Source organism: Pleurodeles waltl, chromosome 12, assembly GCF_031143425.1.
Source record: "Pleurodeles waltl isolate 20211129_DDA chromosome 12, aPleWal1.hap1.20221129, whole genome shotgun sequence".
Lineage (NCBI taxonomy): Eukaryota > Metazoa > Chordata > Amphibia > Caudata > Salamandridae > Pleurodeles > Pleurodeles waltl.
In genome coordinates, this window is record NC_090451.1 from 523,581,835 (window position 1) to 523,609,731 (window position 27,897).

General features: G+C 47.9%; 1 protein-coding gene across 1 annotated transcript in view; it reads right to left on the bottom strand.

The window, feature by feature from the left end:
* Window positions 1-27,897, bottom strand: part of CNOT1 (CCR4-NOT transcription complex subunit 1) — a 1,177,977-nt gene that overhangs the window by 245,524 nt on the left and 904,556 nt on the right. The window contains exon 43 of the mRNA XM_069215998.1: window positions 1,477-1,594. Within this exon, the coding sequence (XP_069072099.1) occupies window positions 1,477-1,594 (118 nt within the window). The remainder of the gene's footprint in view (window positions 1-1,476; window positions 1,595-27,897) is intronic.

The following is a 27,897-nucleotide window of genomic DNA, read 5'->3' on the forward strand; positions in this document are numbered from 1 at the left end:
TTCTTAGATCAGAGAGCAAAGAGGTCAGTATACATGCCCCTTCCCGATATGGTTTAACTTCTCCATAGTACTGTGGGTCATAGGTTTTGTCATATTCATCATCGTCATCTTGATATTTGACATTTCATTGTGAGGGGCTATGTGCTGTTCCAAATGGACCCTTGTCGACGGACTCTCCATCCCCCTTCAGCAGGTGTACTGGTACGAGAGGGGTTACCTTACTAGGTGAGGCATGCTTTGGGGTAAGTCTTTCCTGTTTTTTCGGCTGTTTTTCCCTCGTCGACAATGCCGATATAGCCTTTGTCGACGAACGCATAGAGATCTTAATCGTCGACAGTCCTACTGAAGAGTCTACCGTCGACTGTGGCAATGCGGACACCATTGTTACTGCCGTCGACGATGAGGTGTAGATCCTCGCCGACGGTGCGACACTCGTTGACGATGTTGTCAAAACTGCTGTCGGCGCTGAAACGGTGGAAGTCGTCGTTGACGATGAAAAAGCACTCACCGACGCTCTTGTCGACGATTAATCGGTCGTCGACAGTACAGTCTTTGCCCCAGTAGCAGATGAGGGCCTTTTGAAAGGCACAGATGGTGGTATAGAGGATGACTTCTTGTGTCTTTCAGAGCTGCTGGCTTGAAGGCTCTCACCTTTCTTGGAGGATCTATGAGCTGAAGTAGAGGGGCTGCAGCCCTTGTAAGACCCCGAGGCGGTCTTTTTGCGGGCTTTTCTTGACTGCTGTGAAGGAGATCTTCTGATCTCACCCTTCTTGATGAATTTTTGGACATTGTTGAGTCATCACTATCAGAATCCGAGAGTGCATTGTACTTAAGTTTCTGCAGCCAAATCAATAATCTGCCCTCTCTATCCTTTAGAGTTTTAGAGGAAAAGGTACAACAAACCTTACAGTCCTTGGTTGAGTGGTCTGGATAGAGGTAGTATATGCAATCCTGATGAGGGTCTTCAGAATGTAGTCTTTTTACCACAGGTCTTGCAATTTCTGAATAAACCCTTCTTCTCCCTGTCAGACATGTTGTAGGTCTTACCCACAATCAGTCTAAACAAGTTTTAGCAGAGAAAAAATAGCTTAAAGCTAACCCAAAGGTGTGAAGAAATAGAGCTCTGAGGAGACTCCCTAGCACGACGTGCAGTAGAAATGCTAAGGTACTGGAGCTTCTCTCAGGATTCTAAAGGGTGGTGTCGTCTGATTGGTGGATGCTCAAGTTTGGTCCTTTTTCTTAAAATGACTAATAGACTATTAAAGAGGCCTAGGGCCCTTGTATTATATCTATTTCAACACTACTTAGTTAAATATACTGGGTGCTCCAATCTCAATGACGTGGAATGATTCAAGCTTGTGAATCTATGAAAGTTCCAATACTGGAGTAACATGCTAATATTAAAATCAGCTTTCAAAATTACAAATACATACAGAGATAGTCAACCACTGGTACAAGATTTTACTTCCTACTTACCTTCTGTTGTGGCGTATGTGCAAGCATTCTTGCAATGAATATCCGATGGGAGATGAGCTCCAGCCAAGCGTACACAAAACCAGGTGCTTTAGTAGGCCTCAAAATATGGAAGGTGTTGCTGGAAGGCAATTTAGGAGTCATTAGAAAAAGAGAACTATGGATGCTGTTCCAGTGTTAAGTAAGGTGCAGAAACATGTTGTGGTAAAGAGGATGTGCACAAAGCGAAATGGTTACTTACCTGTAGGAATACATGTGCAGCTTTAAGAGTTTTCTGAAATCACATGTTTTGCATTATTGCTCCATCTAGTGGCTGGTTCAGTCATTTTCTTTTGAGTAGTCTCCCCACAGTCCCTTTTTTTGGTTGCGGTCATCTACAGGCCCCCCAATTTGGTGCTTGTTTCAGCCTCTAACGTCAGGTGCCCTCACTGGAAGCCTCAGTCTTTGTCACCACATTCAGATTTTTTTTTTGTGAGCTTCCTGTTAACGTACTGTATGACTTCCCTCTGTTTACTTGTCTTGCCTCAATTCTTGGGGGAGGTGGGTGGGTCACCTTTGAGTCCAGAAAATTCTTCAAGCTGCAAAACTACTTCAACAGGTAAGTAACCATTTTGTTTTGCTGCATAAATCTTCTCTGGATTTACAAGCTGTGCACTGATTTTGTAGCTATTACTTCATTGTGGTGGTTATGTTGAAGATGAGGTTGAGCTTGTAAACAAACGTTTTAGAACTATTTGTCCCACTTGTGCTTCTCTTTTTACTTGCCCATCAATGAAATAATGCTTTGTGAACGTGTGCATTGACAATCACGTGGCTGCCATGCATGTGTCATTAGGCAGAACGTTGGTCAGAAAGGCTATTGTTGCTACTTTCTTGTTGTGTGCTCTTGGTTTGACTTGTAGCTGAATGCCAGCTTTTTGGACATATTTGAATGGTTGTGTTATACACCTTGCGAACATGTACTTTGTAGCTGGTTCTCCCTTACTGTCTGCAAATTAAACGAAAAGTTGTTTTCCTATCCTGATGGCCTTTTTTTCTATGTAATACATAACTGCCCTACAGGTACCCAGAATATGCAAAGCTCTCTCTGCTTGAGACCTTGGGAAAAAACGTGGTATTGAATAACCTGGTGTATGTAAAAATGTGTCATGATCTTTGGAAGAAATCCTGGGTTAATCCTCATGACTACCCTGTCTGTGTATCTGCATGTACGGTTCCTGTATTGAGTGCTTTAACTTGCTTACTCTGCAGAGACGTCATGGCTGTCAGAAAAGCCATTTTTAGCATGATAAATTTTAGGGTTGCTTTAAGGCTGGTTCGATTAGTTCCTTCATTAAATAGGTCCGTACTGCATTAAAATTCCATGTGGGTGTACTCCTTGTTGGTCCTAATCTTTTTGCCAGATGGTATTTTTATTGATGCATGTAGGAAAGTGCCACAGTTGGCATGGTTACATCTCCTCCACGCCCCCACCCCAAACATGTTTTGCTTAATGCTTAATGCTGATGCTAATGCTAATGCTGATGAATCCTCGACGTACCCCGCAACAGCCACATCTCCGCACACCTGAGACACCTGCATTGGCTCCCAGTCAGCAAAAGGATCACCTTCCGTCTTCTCACCCACGCACACAAAGCCCTCCACAACAAGGGACCGGAATACCTCAACAGACGCCTCAGCTTCTACGTCCCCACCCGCCCCCTCCGCTCCGCTGGCCTCGCACTTGCTGCCGTCCCTCGCACCCGCCGCTCCACGGCGGGTGGGAGATCTTTCTCCTTCCTGGCGGCCAAGACCTGGAACTCCCTCCCCACCAGCCTCAGGACCACTCCGCTTTCCGGAGACTCCTAAAGACTTGGCTGTTCGAGCAGCGATAACCCCCCCTTTCCCCCCTAGCGCCTTGAGACCCGCACGGGTGAGTAGCGCGCTTTATAAATGTTAATGATTTGATTTGATTAACTTTGAACGTGTGCATGGATCCTGCTAACCAGGCCCCAAGCACCAGTGTTCTTTCCAAAAATCTGTACTTTTGTTTCCACAATTAACACCCCCATGGCACACAGTTAAGTCCCTTGTAAAAGATACCCCTGGTACCAAGGGCCCTGTGGACAGGAAAGGTACCCAAGGGCTCCAGCATGTATTATGCCACCCTGGGGGACCACTCACCAAGCACATGTACACTGTCTTTGCAGCTTGTGTGTGCTGGTGGGGAGAAAATGACTAAATCGACATGGCACTCCCCTCAGAGTGCCATGCCAACCTCACACTGCCTGTTGCATAGGTAAGTCACCCCTCTAGCAGGCCTTACAGCCCTAAGGCAGGGTGCACTATACCACAGGTGAGGACATATGTGCAAGAGCACTATGCCCCTAGAGTGTCTAAGCAAAACCTTAGACATTGTAAGTGCAGGGTAGCCATAAGAGTATATGGTCTGGGAGTCTTGTCATACACGAACTCCACAGCACCGTAATGGCTACACTGAAAACTGGGAAGTTTGGTATCCAACTTCTCAGCACAATAAATGCACACTGATGCCAGTGTACATTTTATTGTGAAATACACCCCAGAGGGCATCTTAGAGATGCCCCCTGAATACCAGTCCAACACCTCATGCTAGGCTGACCAGTTTCTGCGAGCCTGCCACACACCAGACATGTTGCTGGCCACATGGGGAGAGTGCCTTTGTCACTCTGTGGCCGGGAACAAAGCCTTTACTGGGTGGAGGTGCTTCTCACCTCCCCCTGCAGGAACTGCAACACCTGGCAGTGAGCCTCAAAGGCTTACCCTTTTTGTTACAGCGTCACAGGGCATCCCAGCTAGTGGAGATGCCAGCCCCTCCGGCCACTGCCCTCACTTTTTGAGGCAAGACTGGAGGAGATAATGAGAAAAACAAGAAGGAGTGACCCACCAGTCAGGACTGCCCTGACCTGAGGTGACCCCTGCATTTAGATATCCTCCATCTTGAAATTGGAGGATACCCCCAATAGGATTAGGGATGTGCCTCCCTCCCCTCAGGGAGGAGGCACAAAGAGGGTGTACCCACCCTCCAAGACAGTAGCCATTGGCTACTGCCCTCCTGACCTAAACACACCCCTAAATCTAGTATTTAGGGGCACCCCAGAACCCAGGAAATGAGATTCCTACAACCTTAAACAAGGACTGCTGACCTGAAAACCTTGCAGAGACGACGGAGACAACAACTGCTTTGGCCCCAGCCCTACCGGCCTGTCTCCGGACTCAAAGAAAACTGCAACAGCGACGCATCCAACAGGGACCAGCGACCTCTGAAGCCTCAGAGGACTGCCCTGAACTTAAGGACCAAGAAACTCCAGTGAGCAGCGGCTTTGCTCAACAACAGCAACAATATTTCAACTTTCTTGCAACTTTCAAAGATCTCACTCTTCCCGCCGGAAGAGTGAGACTTCACACACTGCACCCAACGCCTCCGGCTCGAGCTCCAGAGAACGAACACCACAGGGAGGACTCCCAGGTGACTGCGACCTCGTGAGTAGCCAGCGAAGACCCCCCTGGACCCCCCACAGCGACGCATGCAGAGAGAATCCAGAGGCTCCCCCTGACCACGACTGCCTGTAACAAGGAACCCGACGCCTGGACCAAGCACTGCACCCGCAGCCCCCAGGACCTGGAAGAACCAAACCTCAGTGCTGGAGTGACACCACCGCCCCCCCCCCTCCAATGCAGCCCTCTGCCTAGCCCAGGCGGTGGCTGGCCCGAGAAGCCCTTCTGTGCCCTGCCTGCACCGCGAGTGTGACCCCTGGGTCCCTCCACTGAATCCTATACAAAACCCAACACCTGCTTTGCACAAAGCACCCGGCCACCCCTGTGCCGCTGAGGGTGTGTTTTGTGCCAACTTGCGCCGCCCCCCCCCCCCCCCCCGTGCCCTACAAAACCCCCCTGATCTGCCCTCTGAAGTCACAGGTACTTACCTGCTGGCAGACTGGAACCAGGGCACCCCAATTTCCAATGAGGCCTATGTGTTTTGGGCACCACTTTGACCTCTGCACCTGACCGGCCCTCAGCTGCTGGTGTGGTAACTTTGGGGTTGCCTTAAACCACCAACGATGGGCTGCTATGCCCAGGAACAGACTTTTAAGTGCTTTACTTACCTGACTAACTAACCATTACTTACCTCCCCCAGGAACTGTTGATTTTTGCAGTGTCCACTTTTAAAATAGCTTATTGCCATTTTTGCAAAAACTGTGTATGCTATTGCCCTAATTCAAAGTTCCTAACTTACCTATGTGGAGTACCTTGCATTTTACGTATTTACTTCAAATCTTGAACTTGACGTTCTAAAAATAAATCAAGTAAAATATATTTTTCTATATAAAAGCTATTGGCCACGACCAAGTCTGAGTGTGTTCCTCATTTATTGCCTGTGTGTACAACAAATGCTTAACACTACCCTCTGATAAGCCTACTGCTCCACCACACTACCACAAAATAGAGCATTAGTATTATCTAATGTTGCCACTATCAACCTCTAAGGGAAGCCCTTGGACTCTGTGCACACTATCTCTCACTTTGAGATAGTATATACAGAGCCAACTTCCTACACTGCAGCCTGCGTGAAAAGGTGCATGCACCCTTTCACTAAAGGTCACTGCACCAGGTCACTTTAAATCACCCCCTATAGCAGGCTCTCCTAGCCCAGAGGTCAGGGTGCAGGACCCTGTGTCTGAGGGCACCCCTGCATGAGCAGAGGTGCCCCGGCAAACTTCTTCCAACATGGGGCATGGACTCCATCAGTTCTGGAACTCTTCTCCTACTCCTGTGCTGCATAGCCGACTCCTGGTCTTCACCATCGTCCTGTTCCTGCATCTCCAGAAAGGTGGGTAGCTGCTCCTGCCCCAACCGGACACCCCAACTCAAATTGGACTTGGTCTGCTTCTTTTGCAGGTCCTCTTTCAGGATTCATCTTCTGTCCATTCTAGTCTTGCATAGTCCTTTTACAAAGTTTACCTGTGGGTTTGAGGAAAAACCAGGTACTTTCTCCTCTCCTAATCGCTGGAGGGCACATTGGTATTTACCTTTTGGGGTTCCTAGTTTCTCCAGCTCCCTCTACAGATTCCACTTCCTTGGGTGGGGGACCGAGTTTCGCATTCCACTTGGTAAATGGTTTGGTCTCCCCCTAGGGTCTCCATTATTTCACTTTTTTCTATGGCAATTCCTGACTTCTAATATGTATATAATAGTGTTTACTCAGCTTCTAGAAGAGTAACGTCTATACATTATTTTAGTACTTGTGTTACAAAAATAAAGGCACTTTATCATAGTAACACTGTTTGGTTCTTTCATGTGTGTAAGTGCTGTGGGACTGTAGTGGTATTGCATAAGCTCTGTATGTCTCCTAGTTAATTCTTAGCTGCTCCTCGGGGCTACCTCTAGAGAGCCCTTGCTTCCTAGACACTGCCCACACCTCAGTAATAGGGGATACCTGGATCTGGTATAAGGTGATAACACCATAGGTGCTCACCACACACCTGGCCAGCTTTCTACATATACAGAATATCTTTAGAAGGAAAATGTCACTTACCCAGTGTACATCTGTTCGTGGCATTAGTCGCTGCAGATTCACATGTTGTGCATAGTCCGCCGTCTGGTGTTGGGTCGGAGTGTTACAAGTTGTTTTTGTTCGAAGAAGTCTTTTCGAGTCCCGAGACCGAGGGACTCCTCCTCCTTTGTTCCATTGCGCATGGGCGTCGACTCCATGTTAGATTGTTTTCCCCGCAGAGGGTGAGGTAGGAGTTGTGTATGTTAGTAATAGTGCCCATGCAATGGAATGAATAAGTATGTACCAACTAAGGTTTAAGTAATATATTTACAAATGTACAAATGTTGAAGATAACTTCTAAACGGCTACAGGCTCCCAGGGAGGCGGGTGGGCACATGTGAATCTGCAGAGACTAATGCCACGAACAGATGCACACTGGGTAAGTGACATTTTCCGTTCGGTGGCATGTGTAGCTGCAGATACACATGCTGTGCATAGACTAGTAAGCAGTTATCTCCCCAAAAGCGGTGGCTCAGCCTGTAGGAGTGGAAGTAGTCTGAAATAAAGTTCTTAGTACGGCTTGACCTACTGTGGCTTGTTGTGCGGATAGCACGTCTACACAGTAGTGCTTAGTAAATGTGTGAGGCGTAGACCATGTGGCTGCCTTACATATCTCGTTCATTGGAATGTTTCCTAGGAAGGCCATGGTAGCGCCTTTCTTTCTGGTTGAATGTGCCCTTGGTGTAATGGGCAGTTCTCTCTTTGCTTTAAGGTAGCGGGTTTGGATGCACTTAACTATCCATCTGGCTATACCCTGTTTTGATATTGGGTTTCCTGTATGAGGTTTTTGAAATGCAATAAACAGTTGTTTGGTTTTCCTAATTTCTTTTGTTCTGTCAATGTAGTACATTAGTGCTCTTCTGATGTCTAATGTATGTAGTGCCCTTTCAGCTACTGAGTCTGGCTGTGGGAAGAATACTGGTAGTTCTACCGTTTGATTTAAGTGGAACGGTGAAATAACTTTTGGTAAAAATTTTGGATTGGTTCTTAGGACTACCTTATTTTTGTGTATTTGAATAAAAGGTTCTTGTATAGTAAACGCCTGAATTTCACTTACTCTTCTTAGAGATGTGATGGCAATGAGAAATGCAACCTTCCACGTTAAGAATTGCATTTCGCAAGAGTGCATGGGTTCAAAAGGTGGGCCCATGAGTCTTGTTAAGACGATGTTGAGGTTCCATGAAGGAACAGGTGGTGTTCTTGGTGGTATAATTGTTTTCAGGCCTTCCATAAACGCTTTAATGACAGGTATCCTAAATAGTGAAGTTGAATGGGTAATTTGCAGGTATGCAGATATTGCTGCGAGGTGTATCTTTATGGAAGAGAAGGCTAGATTTGATTTTTGTAAATGTAGCAAGTATCCCACTATATCCTTTGGAGATGCATGTAATGGTTTAACTTGATTATTATGGCAGTAGCAAACAAATCTTTTCCATTTGCTTGCATAGCAGTGTCTAGTGGATGGTCTTCTAGCTTGTTTTATGACTTCCATACATTCTTGGGTGAGGTTTAAATGTCCGAATTCTAGGATCTCAGGAGCCAGATTGCTAGATTCAGCGATGCTGGGTTTGGATGCCTGATCTGTTGTTTGTGTTGTGTTAACAGATCTGGTCTGTTGGGCAACCTGACATGGGGTACTACTGACAGGTCTAGTAGTGTTGTGTACCAAGGTTGTCTTGCCCATGTTGGTGCTATTAGTATGAGTTTGAGTTTGTTTTGACTCAATTTGTTTACTAGATATGGAAGGAGAGGGAGAGGGGGAAAAGCGTACGCAAATATCCCTGACCAGTTCATTCATAGAGCATTGCCTTGAGACTGCCTGTGTGGGTACCTGGATGCGAAGTTTTGGCATTTTGCGTTCTCCTTTGTTGCAAATAGGTCTATTTGAGGTGTCCCCCAAATTTTGAAGTAAGTGTTTAGAATTTGGGGGTGAATCTCCCATTCGTGGACCTGTTGGTGATCTCGAGAGAGATTGTCTGCTAGTTGATTTTGGATCCCTGGAATAAATTGTGCTATTAGGCGAATGTGGTTGTGAATTGCCCATTGCCATATCTTTTGTGCCAGGAGGCACAGCTGTGTCGAGTGTGTTCCCCCCTGTTTGTTTAGTTAATACATTGTTGTCATGTTGTCTGTTTTGACAAGAATGTATTTGTGGGTTATGATGGGTTGAAATGCTTTCAACGCTAGGAATACTGCTAACAATTCGAGGTGATTTATATGCAGCTTTGTTTGATGTACGTCCCATTGTCCTTGGATGCTGTGTTGATTGAGGTGTGCTCCCCACCCTGTCATGGAAGCATCTGTTGTTATCACGTATTGTGGCACTGGGTCTTGGAAAGGCCGCCCTTTGTTTAAATTTATACTGTTCCACCATAGAAGCGAGATGTATGTTTGGCGGTCTATCAACACCAGATCTAGAAGGTGACCCTGTGCATGTGACCACTGTGATGCTAGGCACTGTTGTAAGGGCCTCATGTGCAGTCTTGCGTTTGGGACAATGGCTATGCATGAGGACATCATGCCTAGGAGTTTTAATACCGTCTTTGCCTGTATCTTTTGTGTTGGATACATGGCTTGTATAACCTTGTGAACATTTTGAACCCTTTGTGGACTCGGAGTGGCTATTCCCTTTGTTGTGTTGATTGTCGCTCCTGAGTATTGCTGTGTTTTGCACGGCAGAATGTGAGATTTTGTATAGTTGAAGGGGAAACCGAGTTTGTAGAGGGTTTGTATGACAATCTGTGTGGTGTGAACACTTTGTGAGGGAGTTGGTCTTGATTAGCCAATCGTCTAGGTACGGGAATACGTGTATATGCTGCCTTCTGATGTGTGCAGCTACTACTGCTAGGCATTTTGTAAATACTCTTGGTGCGGTTGTGATACCGAACGGCAACACTTTGAATTGGTAATGTATTCCCTTGAATACGAACCTTAGGTATTTCCTGTGCGAGGGATGTATCGGTATATGGAAATATGCGTCCTTTAGATCTAAGGTTGTCATGTAGTCTTGTTGCTTTAGCAGTGGTAACACGTCTTGTAGCGTGACCATGTGAAAGTGTTCTGATTTGATGTAGGTGTTTAGTGTTCTGAGATCTAGGATTGGTCTCAGTGTTTTGTCCTTTTTTGGTATTAGAAAGTACAGTGAGTAAACTCCTGTGTTTGTGTACATGGTACCAATTCTATTGCGTCCTTTAGCAGTAATGCTTGAACTTCTAGTTCTAGAAGGTCTAAATGCTGTTTTGACATTCTGTGTTTTTGGTGGGACATTTGGAGGGAGTTGGAGAAGTTCTATGCAATAACCATGTCGGATACTTGCTAAGACCCAAGTGTCTGTTATCTCCTCCCAAGAGTTGTAAAACTGACTTAGTCTTCCCCCCACTGATGTTGTGTGAAGGGGTTGAGTGACTTGTGAGTCACTGTTTGGTTGCAGGGGTTTTTGTACTTTGAAATTTTCCCCGGTTTCTAGGGAATTGTCCTCCTCTATACTGGCCCCGAAAGCCTCCCCTTTGGTACTGTCCCTGGTAGGTAGACGGTGTAGATTGTGAGGTGCTGGCTTGTGTGGCTTGACCCCGAAACCCCCCTCTGAAGGTTGTTTTGCGGAAGGTGCCGAAAGTGCCTCTGCCCTGCGGGGAATAGAGTGCGCCCATGGCCTTGGCTGTGTCCGTGTCCTTTTTCAATTTCTCAATTGCCGTGTCCACTTCGGGTCCAAACAATTGTTCATTGAACGGCATATTGAGCACCGCTTGCTGTATTTCCGGTTTAAAGTCAGATGTGCGCAACCATGCGTGCCTTCTTATGGTTACTGCGGTATTTATTGTTCTTGCCGCTGTGTCCGCTGCGTCCATAGAGGAGCGTATTTGGTTATTGGAGATGTTTTGTCCCTCCTCAACCACTTGTTTTGCCCGTTTTTGAAATTCTTTGGGTAGATGCTCGATGAGATGCTGCATCTCGTCCCAATGGGCTCTATCATATCGCGCTAGGAGCGCCTGAGAGTTCGCGATGCGCCACTGGTTTGCAGCTTATACTGCGACCCTTTTCCCAGCTGCGTCGAACTTGCGGCTCTCTATCTGGAGGTGGTGCATCGCCTGATGTGTGCGAGTTGGCTCTCTTGCGAGCTGCCCCTACCACGACTGAATCTGGTGGCAGTTGTGAGGTGATAAAAGCAGGGTCCGTGGGCGGTGCCTTTTTCTCCACCCTTGGAGTAATCGCTCTACTTTTGACAGGTTCTTTGAAGATCTGCTTTGCGTGCCTTAGCATTCCTGGAAGCATAGGTAGGCTTTGGTAGGAGCTATGGGTGGAGGAGAGGGTGTTGAAAAGGAAGTCATCCTCGACAGGTTCTGCGTGTAACGACACGTTATGGAATTCTGCTGCCCTAGCTACCACCTGTGCATATGCTGTGCTGTCCTCAGGTGGTGAGGGCTTGGTAGGGTACGACTCAGGACTATTGTCTGATACTGGGGCGTCGTATAGGTCCCAAGCGTCCTGGTCGTCTTGGCTCATGGTGGTATGAGCCGGTGAATGTGACTGAGTCTGTGCCGGTGATGTGTGAGTTACAGGTGGAGGAGAGGGTGGCGGAGTTACCTTCTTCACCATTTTTTGTGGTGTTTGTTCTTGTGTTTGGAACTCGAGTCTCCTTTTTCTCCTGATTGGGGGAAGAGTGCTGATCTTCCCTGTCCCACTTTGTATGAAGATCCGCTTTTGTGTGTGGTCTACATCAGTGGTCTGTAACTCTTCTTCAAATCTGTGTTTGGGCATTTGAGGACAGTGATTGTTCCTCTGTATATGAGCTGGCAGTTGGTTCGGTTGGTGGTCGTTTTGGCACTGAAACTGTGTCTCTGCTTGTTTTCGGCTCCGAGGAGAATTTTTTCTTTTTCGGCGTCGAGCTTTCTCGGCGTCGATCTTCCTCGGTGCCGCTGTGTGTGCGTCGAGCAGCTTCGGTTCCTCTGTCTCGCGTCGATCTTTTTCGGCAGCACTTTCTCGGTCCCGAGATTGCTGCGTGCCTGTGTCTCGACCCGAGTCGGACGATCTCGGCACCAGTTCGGCCTTTTTCGGTGCCGATGGACGGTCACCTACTTTATGGGTTGAGCCATGGCCTGTTGGCAGTGGCGTCCCCTGGGCCTTGTCTGTTTTCTTATGTGGTGCTTGCTTCGACGTCTTACTCACGGTTTCTTCGACGTCAAATTCCTCCGAGTCCGATTCATGGATGGAGAAGGCTTCCTCTTCTTCTCCTTGTCCCTCGAACTCTCGGTGTCCTGTCGGCGTGGACGCCATCTGCAATCTTCTGGCTCGCCGGTCACGGAGCGTTTTTCGGACCGAAACGCACGACAGGCCTCACACGTTTCTTCCTTGTGCTCGGGCGACAGGCACAAGTTACAGACCAAATGTTGGTCTGTATATGGATATTTATTGTGGCATTTAGGACAGAATCGGAACGGGGTCCGTTCCATCAGTGTCGATGTTACACGCGGTCGGGCCGACCAGGCCCCGACGGGGGATCGAAATTACCCCGAAGGGCTACCGGAGCTCTTCACGATTCGGTGTCGATTCTATTCTTACCCGATACCGAGCGAAACAATACCAACGTAGTTTTCCGAAGTTAAGACTATCTTTCCGTCCCGAAACCCAGAGCGAAAAGGAACACGTCCGAACCCGATGGCGGAAAAAAAACAATCTAACATGGAGTCGACGCCCATGCGCAATGGAACAAAGGAGGAGTCCCTCGGTCTCGGGACTCAAAAAGACTTCTTCGAACAAAAACAACTTGTAACACCTCCGACCCAACACCAGACGGCGGACTATGCACAACAAGTGTATCTGCAGCTACACATGCCACCGAACATTGCTGTTCGATTTCTTGAGCATTTAAAGTCAGTCAAAAAGCAACCAAGGGTACCTCTTCTCCAGATCTGCAAGTAGGTTGGCATGGAAAGAAAAGAACTGACGAACAAATCTCCTGATCCAGTCTGATGCCTGGGAGAAATTCTAAGGTAAGGAATCTGCAACTAGTGGTCTCTCAGATTTCTTCAATTGTTTTGGTGCTGTTTAAATGTTCTATACTTGATCCTCACGGTAAGCCTTACTGCTCAGTGCCACAGCTACCCAGGGTTGAGCTGAGAGTTTGACAGATGAAACCTACTGGACCAAATGTGGTAGTAAATAAATTACACGGTGAGGGCGTACAACCACACCATGTAATATGTCCCATTTCCACATAGTACTGAAGCAGACTGGGGTTGCGGGGGGAGTGGGTGCTTTGGTGCCGTTTAAATGCTTTATACTTGATCCTCCGTGTAAGCCATATTGCTCAGTGACCAAAGGGGGTAGTAAGTGAATTATACGGTGGGGTAGTGTAGGAAGTTGGCTCTGTATGTGCTATTTCAAAGTAAGGAATAGCATGCACAGAGTCCAAGGGTTCCCCTTAGAGGTAAAATAGTGGTAAAAAGAGATAATACTAATGCTCTATTTTGTGGTAGTGTGGTCGAGCAGTAGGCTTATCCAAGGAGTAGTGTTAAGCATTTGTTGTACATTCACATAGAAAATAAATGAGGTACACACACTCAGAGACAAATCCAGCCAATAGGTTTTGTTATAGAAAAATATATTTTCTTAGTTTATTTTAAGAACCACAGGTTCAAATTTAACATGTAATATCTTGTTTGAAAGGTATTGCAGGTAAGTACATTAGGAACTTTGAATCATTTCAATTGCATGTATACTTTTCAAGTTATTCACAAATAGCTATTTCAAAAGTGGACACAGTGCAATTTTCACAGTTCCTGGGGGAGGTAAGTTTTTGTTAGTTTTACCAGGTAAGTAAGACACTTACAGGGTTCAGTTCTTGGTCCAAGGTAGCCCACCGTTGGGGGTTCAGAGCAACCCCAAAGTTACCACACCAGCAGCTCAGGGCCGGTCAGGTGCAGAGTTCAAAGTGGTGCCCAAAACGCATAGGCTTCAATGGAGAGAAGGGGGTGCCCCGGTTCCAGTCTGCCAGCAGGTAAGTACCCGCGTCTTCGGAGGGCAGACCAGGGGGGTTTTGTAGGGCACCGGGGGGGGACACAAGCCCACACAGAAATTTCACCCTCAGCGGCGCGGGGGCGGCCGGGTGCAGTGTTAGAACAAGCGTCGGGTTCGCAATGGAAGTCAATGAGAGATCAAGGGATCTCTTCAGCGCTGCAGGCAGGCAAGGGGGGGCTTCCTCGGGAAACCTCCACTTGGGCAAGGGAGAGGGACTCCTGGGGGTCACTTCTGCAGTGAAAGTCCGGTCCTTCAGGTCCTGGGGGCTGCGGGTGCAGGGTCTTTCCCAGGCGTCGGGACTTAGGTTTCAGAGAGTCGCGGTCAGGGGAAGCCTCGGGATTCCCTCTGCAGGCGGCGCTGTGGGGGCTCAGGGGGGACAGGTTTTGGTACTCACAGTAGTAGAGTAGTCCTGGGGTCCTCCCTGAGGTGTTGGTTCTCCACCAGCAGAGTCGGGGTCGCCGGGTGCAGTGTTGCAAGTCTCACGCTTCTTGCGGGGAGATTGCAGGGTTCTTTAAAGCTGCTCCTTTGGATAAAGTTGCAGTCTTTTTGGAGCAGGTCCGCTGTCCTCGGGAGTTTCTTGTCGTCGTCGAAGCAGGGCAGTCCTCAGAGGATTCAGAGGTCGCTGGTCCCTTTGGAAGGCGTCGCTGGAGCAGAGTTCTTTGGAAGGCAGGAGACAGGCCGGTGAGTTTCTGGAGCCAAGGCAGTTGTTGTCTTCTGGTCTTCCTCTGCAGGGGTTTTCAGCTAGGCAGTCCTTCTTGTTGTTGCAGGAATCTGCAGGAATCTAGTTTCTAGGTTCAGGGAGAGCCCTTAAATACTAAATTTAAGGGCCGTGTTTAGGTCTGGGGGGTTAGTAGCCAATGGCTACTAGCCCTGAGGGGTGGGTACACCCTCTTTGTGCCTCCTCCCAAGGGGAGGGGGCACATCCCTAATCCTATTGGGGGAATCCTCCATCTGCAAGATGGAGGATTTCTAAAAGTTAGAGTCACCTCAGCTCAGGACACCTTAGGGGCTGTCCTGACTGGCCAGTGACGACTCCTTGTTATTCTCATTATTTTCTCCGGCCTTTGCCGCCAAAAGTGGGGGCCGGAGGGGGCGGGGCAACTCCACTAGCTGGAGTGTCCTGCGGTGCTGTGACAAAGGGGTGAGCCTTGAGGCTCACCGCCAGGTGTTACAGCTCCTGCCTGGGGGAGGTGTTAGCATCTCCACCCAGTGCAGGCTTGGTTTACTGGCCTCAGAGTGACAAAGGGCACTCTCCCCCATGGGGCCAGCAACATGTCTCTAGTGTGGCAGGCTGCTGGAACCAGTCAGCCTACACAGATAGTCGGTTAAGTTTCAGGGGGCACCTCTAAGGTGCCCTCTGTGGTGCATTTTACAATAAAATGTACACTGGCATCAGTGTGCATTTATTGTGCTGAGAAGTTTGATACCAAACTTCCCAGTTTTCAGTGTAGCCATATGGTGCTGTGGAGTTCGTGCAAAACAGACTCCCAGACCATATACCCTTATGGCTACCCTGCACTTACAATGTCTAAGGTTTTGCTTAGACACTGTAGGGGCACAGTGCTCATGCACTGGTACCCTCACCTATGGTATAGTGCACCCTGCCTTAGGGCTGTAAGGCCTGCTAGAGGGGTGTCTTATCTATACTGCATAGGCAGTGAGAGGCTGGCATGGCACCCTGAGGGGAGTGCCATGTCGACTTACTCATTTTGTTCTCACTAGCACACACAAGACTGGTAAGCAGTGTGTCTGTGCTGGGTGAGGGGTCTCTAGGGTGGCATAATACATGGCTGCAGCCCTTAGAGACCTTCCCTGGCATCAGGGCCCTTGGTACCAGAGGTACCAGTTACAAGGGACTTATCTGGGTGCCAGGGGTGTGCCAATTGTGGAATCAAAAGTACAGGTTAGGTAAAGAACACTGGTGCTGGGGCCTGGTTAGCAGGCCTCAGCACACTTTTCAATTCAAAACATAGCATCAGCAAAGGCAAAAAGTCAGGGGGTAACCATGCCAAGGAGGCATTTCCTTACAGGTAGTAAGTGAATTATACGGTGAGCCGTACAGCCCTATAATTTGTCCCACTGTCACATAATGCTGAAGCAGAGACGGGTGGGGTGGGTGGGGGGAATGGGGGGGGGGGGGGTGGGGGGGGGGAAGAGATAGTCCTGCGCTTATGGCGGTGAACCTATTTCCAGAATGGCCTGGAACGCCACCAGCGGCAGAGACTGGCATCAGAGATGGCTCCAGTGATGTACCAGCAGCAGCATGGTAGGCGGAGTTTGTATGAAACCTGGAAGCAGCCCTGTAGGAGCGCACTGGGGAGAAAGACGACTTCAGGCAGTCGGGGACTTGGTGGATCAACAGTCCATTCGGCATGCATAAATAAGCCGTAGGTATAAAGGGCATCCCATTCTGTCCCATAGAGTCTGAAAGCAGTCCAGGAAGGGATGAGTTTGAACACCATGTATAAACATGGAAGGGTCAGTACCCTAGAGTGGGAAACTGAGTAGGAGAGCAGCTTCAGGGGCACTGGAGGGTTCAGCTGTTGAGGATCGCACTGGTATCAAAGGAGTCAGACACCAGATCTGAAAGATCAATGGGCTCCAATTCCAGCTCTGAAGAAAAGGGTTACCTGTATGAAGTTTCTTGCATGTCTCAGGCTTTTTGACCATCGATGACGAAGTAAAGAGGAGAGGGGAGACATTGAAGATCTTGATTGATGTTGGCTCAGACTATCTTCCCCGGCCTACTTATGAACAGTATGGAAAATGTCACTTACCCAGTGTTCATCTGTTCGTGGCAGGTTCCGCTGCAGATTCACATGCTGTGCATATACTTCTGCCATCTAGTGTTGGGCTCGGAGTGTTACAAGTTGTTTTGTTAGAAGAATTGTTTCCAAGTCACGGATCGAGTGACTCCTCTCAGCTCATGCGCATGGGCATCGACTCCATGTTAGATTGTTTTCCCGCAGAGGGTAAGGTAGAGTGATGAGTATAAAGAAGAGAGATGTCCATGCTAATGGTATGTTAAATAATATCCACATATGTACAAGTGTTGTTAACTTAAACGACTACAGGCTGCCAGGGAGGTGGGGAGGGTGCATGTGAATCTGCAGCAGAACATGCCACAAACTGGATGTACACTGGGTAAGTGACATTTCCGTTCGATGGCATGTGTAGCTGCAGATACACATGCTGTGCATAGACTATAAAGTAGTTAGTCATCTCATAAAAGCGGTGGTTAGCCTGTAGGAGTTGAAGTTGTTTTGAAATATTGTTCTAAGTACAGTTTGACCTACTGTGGCTTGCTGTGTTGCTAAAACATCTACACAATAGTGTTTAGTAAATGTATGTGGTTACCAGTATGGGGTTTTCAAAAAAGCCACAAACAGCCGTTTAGTTTTTCTGAATGGTCTTGTTCTATCTATATAGTACATTAGTGCTACTTTAATGTCTAATGTATGTAGAGCTCTTTCTGCCACAGAATCTGGCTGCGGGAAGAAGACTAGTAGTTCTACTGTTTGATTGATATGAAAAGGTGATACTACTTTAGGAAATAATTTAGGGTTAGTTCGTAGTACGACTGTTTGTGTACTTGTATGAACGGTTCTTCAGTAGTGAAAGCTTGAATTTCGCTCACTCTTCGCAATGAAGTAATTGCGACTAGGAAGGCAACCTTCCATGTTAAGAATTGCATTTGACATGAGTGCATAGGTTCAAATGGTGGGCCCATAAGTTGCTTAAGCACTATATTTAAATTCCACAAAGGAACTGGAGGTGTTCTGGGTGGAATGATGCGTTTTAAGCCTTCTGTGAAAGCTTTGATAACAGGAACTCTAAATAAAGAGCTGTGCTGTACATTTTGCAAATATGTGGAAATTGCAGTAAGATGTAATTTTTCTGAAAGAATGCTAAATTTGATTTTTGTAAATGAAGTAAATAGCATACAATATCTTGTATTGATGCTGTAAGAGGGGCAATTTGTTTAGATTGACAGTAATATATAAATCTTTTACATTTGTTAGCATAGCACTGTCTAGTAGTGGGTTTTCTTGCTTGCTTAATTACTTCCATACATTCTGATGATAGTTGTAAATACCCAAATTCTATGATTTCAGGAGCCAAATCGCCAGATTGAATGTGTTGGGATTTGGGTGCCTGATCTGCTCTTTGTTTTGTGTTAACATGTCTGGTCTGTTTGGGAGTTTGGAGTGTGGTACTACTGACCGGTCTAATAGTGTTGTGTACCACGGTTGCCGTGCCCAAGTTGGTGCTATGAGTGTCATACTGAGTGTGTTTTGATGGGGGGGGGGGGGGGGAAGAGCGTAGGCAAATATCCCTGACCAATATGATCAATAGAGCATTGCCCTTGGATAGGGGATGTGGGTGTCTGTATGCAAAGTTTTGGCATTTTGAGTTTTCGCTGGTGGCGAACAAATCTGTGTCTGGTGTTCCCCGTTGTTGAAAGTATTTTTTAAGTACTTGAGGGTGAATCTCCCACTCATGCATTTGATTTCTGCTGAGAACATCTGCCAAATGGTTGTGTATCCCTGGAATGTATTGTGCTACCAGGTGAATTTGGTGGTTTTACTGCCCATTTCCAATTTTTTTGAGCTAGGAGGGAGAGTTGGAACGAATGCATCCCTCCCGGTTTGTTTAAGTAATACATGGTGGTCATGTTGTCTGTTTTGATCAGGACATTGTTGTGAATGAGAAGAGGCTGAAAAGCTTTGAGTGCTAGGAAGACAGCTAATAACTAAGTGATTTATGTGTAGCTGTTTGTGTTGGGCATCCCATTGTCCTTGGATGTTGTGATTGTTGAGGTGAGCTCCCCAGCCAATCATTGATGCATCTGTTGTAATTATGGTCTGAGGCACAGGGTCTGGAAATGGCCGCCATTTGTTTAGATTTGTGGAATTCTACCACTGAAGGGACATGTATGTTTGGCGGTCTATCAACACTAGATCTTGAAGTTGACCCTGTGCTTGTGACCATTATTGTGCAAGGCACTGTTGCAAGGGCCGCATGTTTAGTCTTGCATGTGGAACAATTGCAATACATGATGCCATCATCCCTAATATTTTTATGACAAATTTGACAGTGTACTGCTGACCTGTCTGTATCTGTGCTATTATGTTTTGGAATGCCTGTATTCTCTGCATATTTGGACTTGCTAGCGCTTTTTGATTATTTAGTATTGCCCCCCAAATACTGTTGTATTTAAGCAGGCTGTAGTTGCTACTTTTCGTAATTTGAGAACCCTAGCGTGTGCATGGTTTGTATTACGTAATGCGCATGGTTTTGACACTGCGTATGACTGTTTGACTTTATCAGCCAATCGTCTAGATATGGAAAGACATGTATATGTTGTCGTCTTAGGTAGGCTGCGACTACTGCTAGGCACTTTGGAATAACAACAGCTCCAAGGGTATTCACAAACGGTAACACCTTGAACTGAGTGCTTTCCTTGAATGACAAACCTGAGCTATTTTCTGTGCACTGGATGGATGGGCATATGAAAATAAGCATCCTTGAGGTCTAATGTCATGAAATTGGGTTTTTGAAGTAGTGGGATAACATCCTATAGAGTTACTATGTGAAAATGTTCTGACAGGATGTAAAGATTGAGGGTCCTGATATCTAATATTGGCCTTAGGGTGCCATCCTTTTTGGGAATGAGGAAATACAGTGAGTAAACTCCCGTCCCTACTTGATTTTGTGGCACGGGTTCTATTGCTTGTTTGAGTAATAGAGATTTGACTTCTTCCTGTAAAAGAGTGATATGTTCTGTGGATAGTTTGTGTGATTTTGGTGGAATGTTTGGTGGCGTTTGTATCAATTCTAGGCAATAGCCATTGCAGATAATTGATAATGCCCAATTGTATGTGCTATTGTTTAGCCAATTGACATTTGCAGTCTCTCACACAGGGGAGGTGTGGATTGTAAGGGAATGGAACAAGTCACTATTTACTGTGTTGTGAGGCTTGTTTAGGTGTTTGACATTTCCCTCGACCTTTGGGGTACTGGTCTCTATATGTGTTCTTAAAACCACCTCGTTGGTACTGAGGTTGTTAGGCCGGCTTTGGCTGTGATGTGGATGCCTCCGCAGTTTGAGCCCAAAATCCACCTCTAAACTGGGGTTTCCGAAAGGATCCTCTATATTGTGTGGTGTGTAGTGCACCCATTGCTTCTGCGGTGTCTGAATCCTTACGCATTTTTTTCAATTGCAGTGTCTACCTCTGGCCCGAAAAGCTGTTTTTTGTTGAATGGCTGTAAAGAAATGGCTCCCTGTTGCAGTTACCCCCCACTTTTTGCCTGATACTGATGCTGACTTGACTGAGAAGTGTGCTGGGACCCTGCTAACCAGGCCCCAGCACCAGTGTTCTTTCACCTAAAATGTACCATTGTTTCCACAATTGGCACACCCTGGCATCCCGATAAGTCCCTTGTAACTGGTACCTCTGGTACCAAGGGCCCTGATGCCAGGGAAGGTCTCTAAGGGCTGCAGCATGTATTATGCCACCCTAGAGACCCCTCACTCAGCACAGACACACTGCTTACAAGCCTGTGTGTGCTAGTGAGAACAAAATGAGTAAGTCGACATGGCACTCCCCTCAGGGTGCCATGCCAGCCTCTCACTGCCTATGCAGTATAGGTAAGACACCCCTCTAGCAGGCCTTACAGCCCCAAGGCAGGGTGCGCTATGCCATAGGTGAGGGTACCAGTGCATGAGCACTGTACCCCTACAGTGTCTAAGCAAAACCTTAGACATTGTAAGTGCAGGGTAGCCATAAGAGTATATGGTCTGGGAGTCTGTTTTACACGAACTCCACAGCACCATAATGGCTACACTGAAAACTGGGAAGTTTGGTATCAAACTTCTCAGCACAATAAATGCACACTGATGCCAGTGTACATTGTATTGCAAAATACACCCCAGAGGGCACCTTAGAGGTGCCCCCTGAAACTTAACCGACTGTCTGTGTAGGCTGACTAGTTCCAGCAGCCTGCCACACTAGAGACATGTTGCTGGCCCCATGGGGAGAGTTCCTTTGTCACTCTGAGGCCAGTAACAAAGCCTGCACTGGGTGGAGATGCTAACACCTCCCCCAGGCAGGAGCTGTAACACCTGGCGGTGAGCCTCAAAGGCTCACCCCTTTGTCACAGCCCAGCAGGGCACTCCAGCTTAGTGGAGTTGCCCGCCCACTCCGGCCACGGCCCCCACTTTTGGCGGCAAGGCTGGAGGGAACAAAGAAAGCAACAAGGAGGAGTCACTGGCCAGTCAGGACAGCCCCTAAGGTGTCCTGAGCTGAGGTGACTAACTTTTAGAAATCCTCCATCTTGCAGATGGAGGATTCCCCCAATAGGATTAGGGATGTGACCCCCTCCCCTTGGGAGGAGGCACAAAGAGGGTGTACCCACCCTCAGGGCTAGTAGCCATTGGCTACTAACCCCCCAGACCTAAACACGCCCTTAAATTTAGTATTTAAGGGCTACCCTGAACCCTAGAAAATTAGATTCCTGCAACAACAAGAAGAAGGACTGCCTAGCTGAAAACCCCTGCAGAGGAAGACCAGAAGACAACAACTGCCTTGGCTCCAGAAACTCACCGGCCTGTCTCCTGCCTTCCAAAGAACTCTGCTCCAGCGACGCCTTCCAAAGGGACCAGCGACCTCTGAATCCTCCGAGGACTGCCCTACTTCGACGACGACAAGAAACTCCCGAGGACAGCGGACCTGCTCCAAAAAGACTGCAACTTTATCCAAAGGAGCAGCTTTAAAGACCCCTGCAATCTCCCCGCAAGAAGCGTGAGACTTGCAACACTGCACCCGGCGACCCCGACTCGGCTGGTGGAGACCCAACACCTCAGGGAGGACCCCCGGACTACTCTACGACTGTGTACCAAAACCTGTCCCCCCTGAGCCCCCACAGCGCCACCTGCAGAGGGAATCCCGAGGCTTCCGCTGACCGCGACTCTCTGAAACCTAAGTCCCGACGCCTGGAAAAGACCCTGCACCCGCAGCCCCCAGGACCTGAAGGACCGGACTTTCACTGCAGAAGTGACCCCCAGGAGTCCCTCTCCCTTGCCCAAGTGGAGGTTTCCCCGAGGAAGCCCCCCCTTGCCTGCCTGCAGCGCTGAAGAGATCCCTTGATCTCTCATTGACTAACATTGCGAACCCGACGCTTGTTCTAACACTGCACCCGGCCGCCCCCGCGCCGCTGAGGGTGAAATTTCTGTGTGGGCTTGTGTCCCCCCCGGTGCCCTACAAAACCCCCCTGGTCTGCCCTCCGAAGACGCGGGTACTTACCTGCAAGCAGACCGGAACCGGGGCACCCCCTTCTCTCCATTGAAGCCTATGCGTTTTGGGCACCACTTTGAACTCTGCACCTGACCGGCCCTGAGCTGCTGGTGTGGTAACTTTGGGGTTGCTCTGAACCCCCAACGGTGGGCTACCTTGGACCAAGAACTGAACCCTGTAAGTGTCGTACTTACCTGGTAAAACTAACAAAAACTTACCTCCCCCAGGAACTGTGAAAATTGCACTAAGTGTCCACTTTTTAAATAGCTATTTGTGAATAACTTGAAAAGTATACATGCAATTGAAATGATTCAAAGTTCCTAATGTACTTACCTGCAATACCTTTCAAACAAGATATTACATGTTAAATTTGAACCTGTGGTTCTTAAAATAAACTAAGAAAAGATATTTTTCTATACAAAATCTATTGGCTGGATTTGTCTCCGAGTGTGTGTACCTCATTTATTGTCTATGTGTATGTACAACAAATGCTTAACACTACTCCTTGGATAAGCCTACTGCTCGACCACACTACCACAAAATAGAGCATTAGTATTATCTATTTTTACCACTATTTTACCTCTAAGGGGAACCCTTGGACTCTGTGCATGCTATTCCTTACTTTGAAATAGCACATACAGAGCCAACTTCCTACAATGGCATATTCAACACTGCCTGTTGGATTTCAGGTTTGAACCCGAGGACCTGAGCCATGCATGCCTCCTGATTGTTAGAGCAGTGTTGATGCTCCTGGCCTCTGTGTCTGCGGAGTCTAGGGCAGACCTAATCTGATTGTTGGTGATGGCTTGCCCTTCCTCCACTATCTGCTGTGCTCTCTTTTGCTGTTCCTTGGGGAAATGCCGAATGATATCTTTCATCTTGTCCCAATGGGCCCTGTCATATCTAGCTAACAATGCCTGTGAGTTAGCTATTCTCCGTTGGTTGGCAGCCTGGGACGCCGCCCTTTTCCCTGCAGCATCAAATTGTTGTTGTATGCGTGGAGGAGAGTGTATTAAATAAAAAAAATCATCCTGCAATGGTTCAGTGTGCATGGTGACACTATGGTATGCTGCCGCCCTAGCTAGCACTTGATTGTAGCCTGTACTATCCTCAGTGGGTGAAGGCTTAGAGGGGTAGCAATCAGGGTCATTGTCGGGAATGGGGCCTGGATCATAAAGATCCCATGGGTCCACATTGTCTTGCTGCGAGTCAAATGAATGTGATGGTGACTGCATTGGTGTAGGACTGGTAGTAGGAGAGATATGCAGGTGTGGAGAGTGAGGGGGAGAATAAGGAGAAAATTGAGGAGGTGGAGGTCTCCTTTGTTTTTGGCACTTTAGCTGGAGGCTGTGTGGTTTCCAATTCCTCCTGAAAGGCTAATATCCTCTTAGGCTTTAGAGGAGGTGCTGTTAAAATTCTGCCAATTTCTTTAAGGATATGAATCCTGGCTTGCCTTTCATCCATTACTTCTAGTATTGGTTGTATTTGGGAGTCCTCAGTAGTTTTATGGCTTTCTTTAAGCGTCTTTGAAAGTCCATGCTCCTCAGTGTAACCTGCTCTTTTCAGCTCCGAAGCTGGCTTTTTCAGTATCGAAAAAGATGGTGCTGTGGATGGTCTCTGCTCCGAAAGGGATTTTCAAAATTGACACTGAAGAGCTTTGTTTGCTCGAGTTGGAGATGGAGCTTTGGCTTGATTCCGATGGGTTCGGAGGGGTGGCCTTTTTTGTTGCTGAACTGGGGGTTTGGTCTCCGGGTGTCTTCTTTCGGGTCAGGCCATGGCCTTCTGGCAGTGGCGTTCCCAAGGCCTTATGGTTCGGTTTAGATGGTACAGGGGCAGGCATACTCATGTGCTGTCCTGCTGCGACCGGTCTGTCCTCCTTGGAATCCTGGTCGGAGTCGGATCCTCGAAAGGAGACTGCGGTCTGCAGACTGCGGTCTGCATGATCTCTTCCTCTTCGACATCGAGATGTTCGGAGCTTTTTGACGCCATCTCGAGCCTTCGTGCTCTTCTCTCCCGAAGTGTCTTTTGACCGGAAGGATCTGCAGGCCTCGCAATTTTGTTTCCGATGATCTGGGGAAAGGCAAAGGAATTTAGCGTGTCACCGAGGACAGAATTGGAATAGAGTCTGATCCATGAGGCTTCCACGCGGTTGGCCCGACTAGGCCAGAGTTGGTTGTGCCGATGGTACCGAAGTGTCGATAACACACAATACAGACGAGAAATGAAGCGTTTTCAAGGTTTTCGTAATTGAACTATCGCAGCGAAAGGAAACATGTCCGAACCTGTAAAGAAATGGCTCCCTGTTGCAGTTACCCCCCACTTTTTGACTGATACTGATGCTGACTTGACTGAGAAGTGTGCTGGGACCCTGCTAACCAGGCCCCAGCACCAGTGTTCTTTCACCTAAAATGTACTTTTGATTCCACAATTGGCACCCCCTGGCATCCAGGTAAGTCCCTTGTAACTGGTACCCCTGGTACCAAGGGCCCTGATGCCAGGAAAGGTCTCTAAGGGCTGCAGCATATCTTATGCCACCCTGGGGACCCCTCCCTCAGCACAGACACTGCTTGCCAGCTTGTGTGTGCTGATGAGAACAAAACGAGTACGTCGACATGGCACTCCCCTCAGGGTGCCATGCCAACCTCACACTGCCTATGCAGTATAGATAAGTCAACCCTCTAGTAGGCCTTACAGCCCTAAGGCCGGGTGCACTATACCATAGGTGAGGGCACCAATGCATGAGCACTATGCCCCTACAGTGTCTAAGCAAAACCTTAGACATTGTAAGTGCAGGGTAGCCATAAGGATATATGGGCTGGGAGTCTGTCAAAAACGAACTCCACAGCTCCATAATGGCTACACTGAATACTGGGAAGTTTAGTATCAAACTTCTCAGAATAATAAACCCACACTGATGCCAGTGTTGGATTTATTAAAAAGTGCACACAGAGGGCATCTTAGAGATACCCCCTGTATTTTACCCAATTGTTCAGTGCAGGACTGACTGGTCTCTGCCAGCCTGCTGCTGAGAGACGAGTGTCTGACCTCATGCGGTGAGAGCCTTTGTGCTCTCTGAGGACAGAAACAAAGCCTGCTCTGGGTGGAAGTGCTTCACACCTCCCCCCTGCAGGAACTGTAACACCTAGCAGTGAGCTTCAAAGGCTCAAGCTTCGTGTTACAATGCCCCAGGGCACTCCAGCTAGTGGAGATGCCCGCCTCCTGGACCCAGCCCCCACTTTTGGTGGCAAGTCCAGGAGAGATAATGAGAAAAACAAGGAGGAGTCACTGGCCAGTCAGGACAGCCCCTAAGGTGTCCTGAGCTGAGGTAACTGACTTTTAGAAATCCTCCATCTTGTACAAGGAGGATTCCCCCAATAGGGATAGGAATGTGACCCCCCTCCCCTTGGGAGGAGGCACAAAGAGGGTGTACCCACCCTCAGGGCTAGTAGCCATTGGCTACTAACCCCCCAGACCTAAACACCCCCTTAAATTTAGTATTTAAGGGCTTCCCTGAACCTAAAGATTTAGATTCCTGCAACTTACCGAAGAAGACGACTGCTGAGCTGAAAACCCCTGCAGAAGAAGAAAGAAGACACCAACTGCTTTGGCCCCAGTCCTACCGGCCTGTCGCCTGCCTTCTAAAGAACCCTGCTCCAGCGACGCTTTCTCCAGGACCAGCGACCTCTGAATCCTCAGAGGATTGCCCTGCTTCCAAGAGACCAAGAAACTCCCGAGGACAGCGGCACTGCTCCAAAAGAACTGCAACTTTGTTTCAAGGAGCAGATTTAAAGACCCCTGCAACTCCCCGCAAGAAGCGTGAGACTTGCAACACTGCACCTGGCGACCCCGACTCGGCTGGTGGAGAAACAACGCTTCAGGGAGGACCCTCCGGCGACTCTACGACTGAGTAACCAAAGTTGTCCCCCCCCTGAGCCCCCACAGCGACGCCTGCAGAGGGAATCCCCAAGCTCCCCCTGACCGCGACTGCCTGAACTCCATTTCCCGACGGCTGGAAAAGACGCAGCACCCGCAGCCCCCAGCACCTAAAGGAACGGAACTCCTGTGCAGGAGTGACCCCCAGGAAGCCCTCTCCCTTGCCCAGGTGGTGGCTACCCCGAGGAGCCCCCCGTGCCTGCCTGCAACGCTGAAGAGATCCCTTGATCTCTAATTGATTTCCATTGAAAACCCGACGCTTGTTTCTACACTGCACCCGGCCGCCCCAGTGCCGCTGAGGGTGTACTTTTTGTGTGGACTTGTGTACCCCCCGGTGCCCTACAAAACCCCCCTGGTCTGCCCTCCGAAGACGCGGGTACTTACCTGCTGGCAGACTGGAACCGGGGCACCCCCCTCTCTCCATTGAAGCCTATGTGTTTTGGGCACCTCTTTGACCTCTGCACCTGACCGGCCCTGAGCTGCTGGTGTGGTAACTTTGGGGTTGCTCTGAACCCCCAACGGTGGGCTACCTTGGACCCAAACCTGAGACTTGTAAGTGATTTACTTACCTGACAAAACTAACAAAAACTTACCTCCCCCAGGAACTGTGAAAATTGCACTGTGTCCACTTTTAAAACAGCTTATTGTGTTTTATGTAAAAAGTATACATGCTAATGAAATGATTCAAAGTTCCTAAAGTACTTACCTGCAATACCTTTCAAATGAGATTACATGTAGAATTTGAACCTGTGGTTCTTAAAATAAGAAAAGATATTTTTCTATAACAAAACCTATTGGCTGGATTTGTCTCTGAGTGTGTGTTCCTCATTTATTGCCTGTGTGTATGTACAACAAATGCTTAACACTACTCCTTTGATAAGCCTACTGCTCGACCACACTACCACAAAATAGAGCATTAGTATTATCTCTTTTTGCCACTATCTTACCTCTAAGGGGAACCCTTGGACTCTGTGCATACTATTCCTTACTTTGAAATAGTGCATACAGAGCCAACTTCCTACAGAACCCGACAAGGGAAAGAAAACAATCTAACATGGCGTCTATGCCCATGCGCAATGGAGCCGAAGAGGAGGAGTCACTCAATCCGTTGACACGAAAACACTTCTTCGAACAAAAACAACTTGTAACACTCCGAGCCCAACACTAGATGGCAGAAGTATATGCACAGCTTGTCTATCTGCAGCTACACAGGCCATCAAACATGATTTTACCCTCCATTATGACCTGAGGGTGCACACTGAGGCAGGAATTACACACACAGACCACCAGCAAATGGAGTGACGGTCTGCAATGGACATTTGTCAGTCACAGTCCTGGCAGTGCTTAAATTTTGAACAGTTAGAGAGAGATCACTAGCGCTGCGCTAAAACATTCTGTGAGGTAATGTTTCCTTTGATGAACTTCTTGTAAGGAAATGGCTCCCTGTTGTAGTTACCCCCCACTTTTTGCCTGATACTGAGGCTGACTTGACTGAGAAGTGTGCTGGGACCCTGCTAACCAGGCCCCAGCACCAGTGTTCTTTCACCTAAAATGTACCATTGTTTCCACAATTGGCAAACCCCTGGCACACAGATAAGTCCCTTGTAA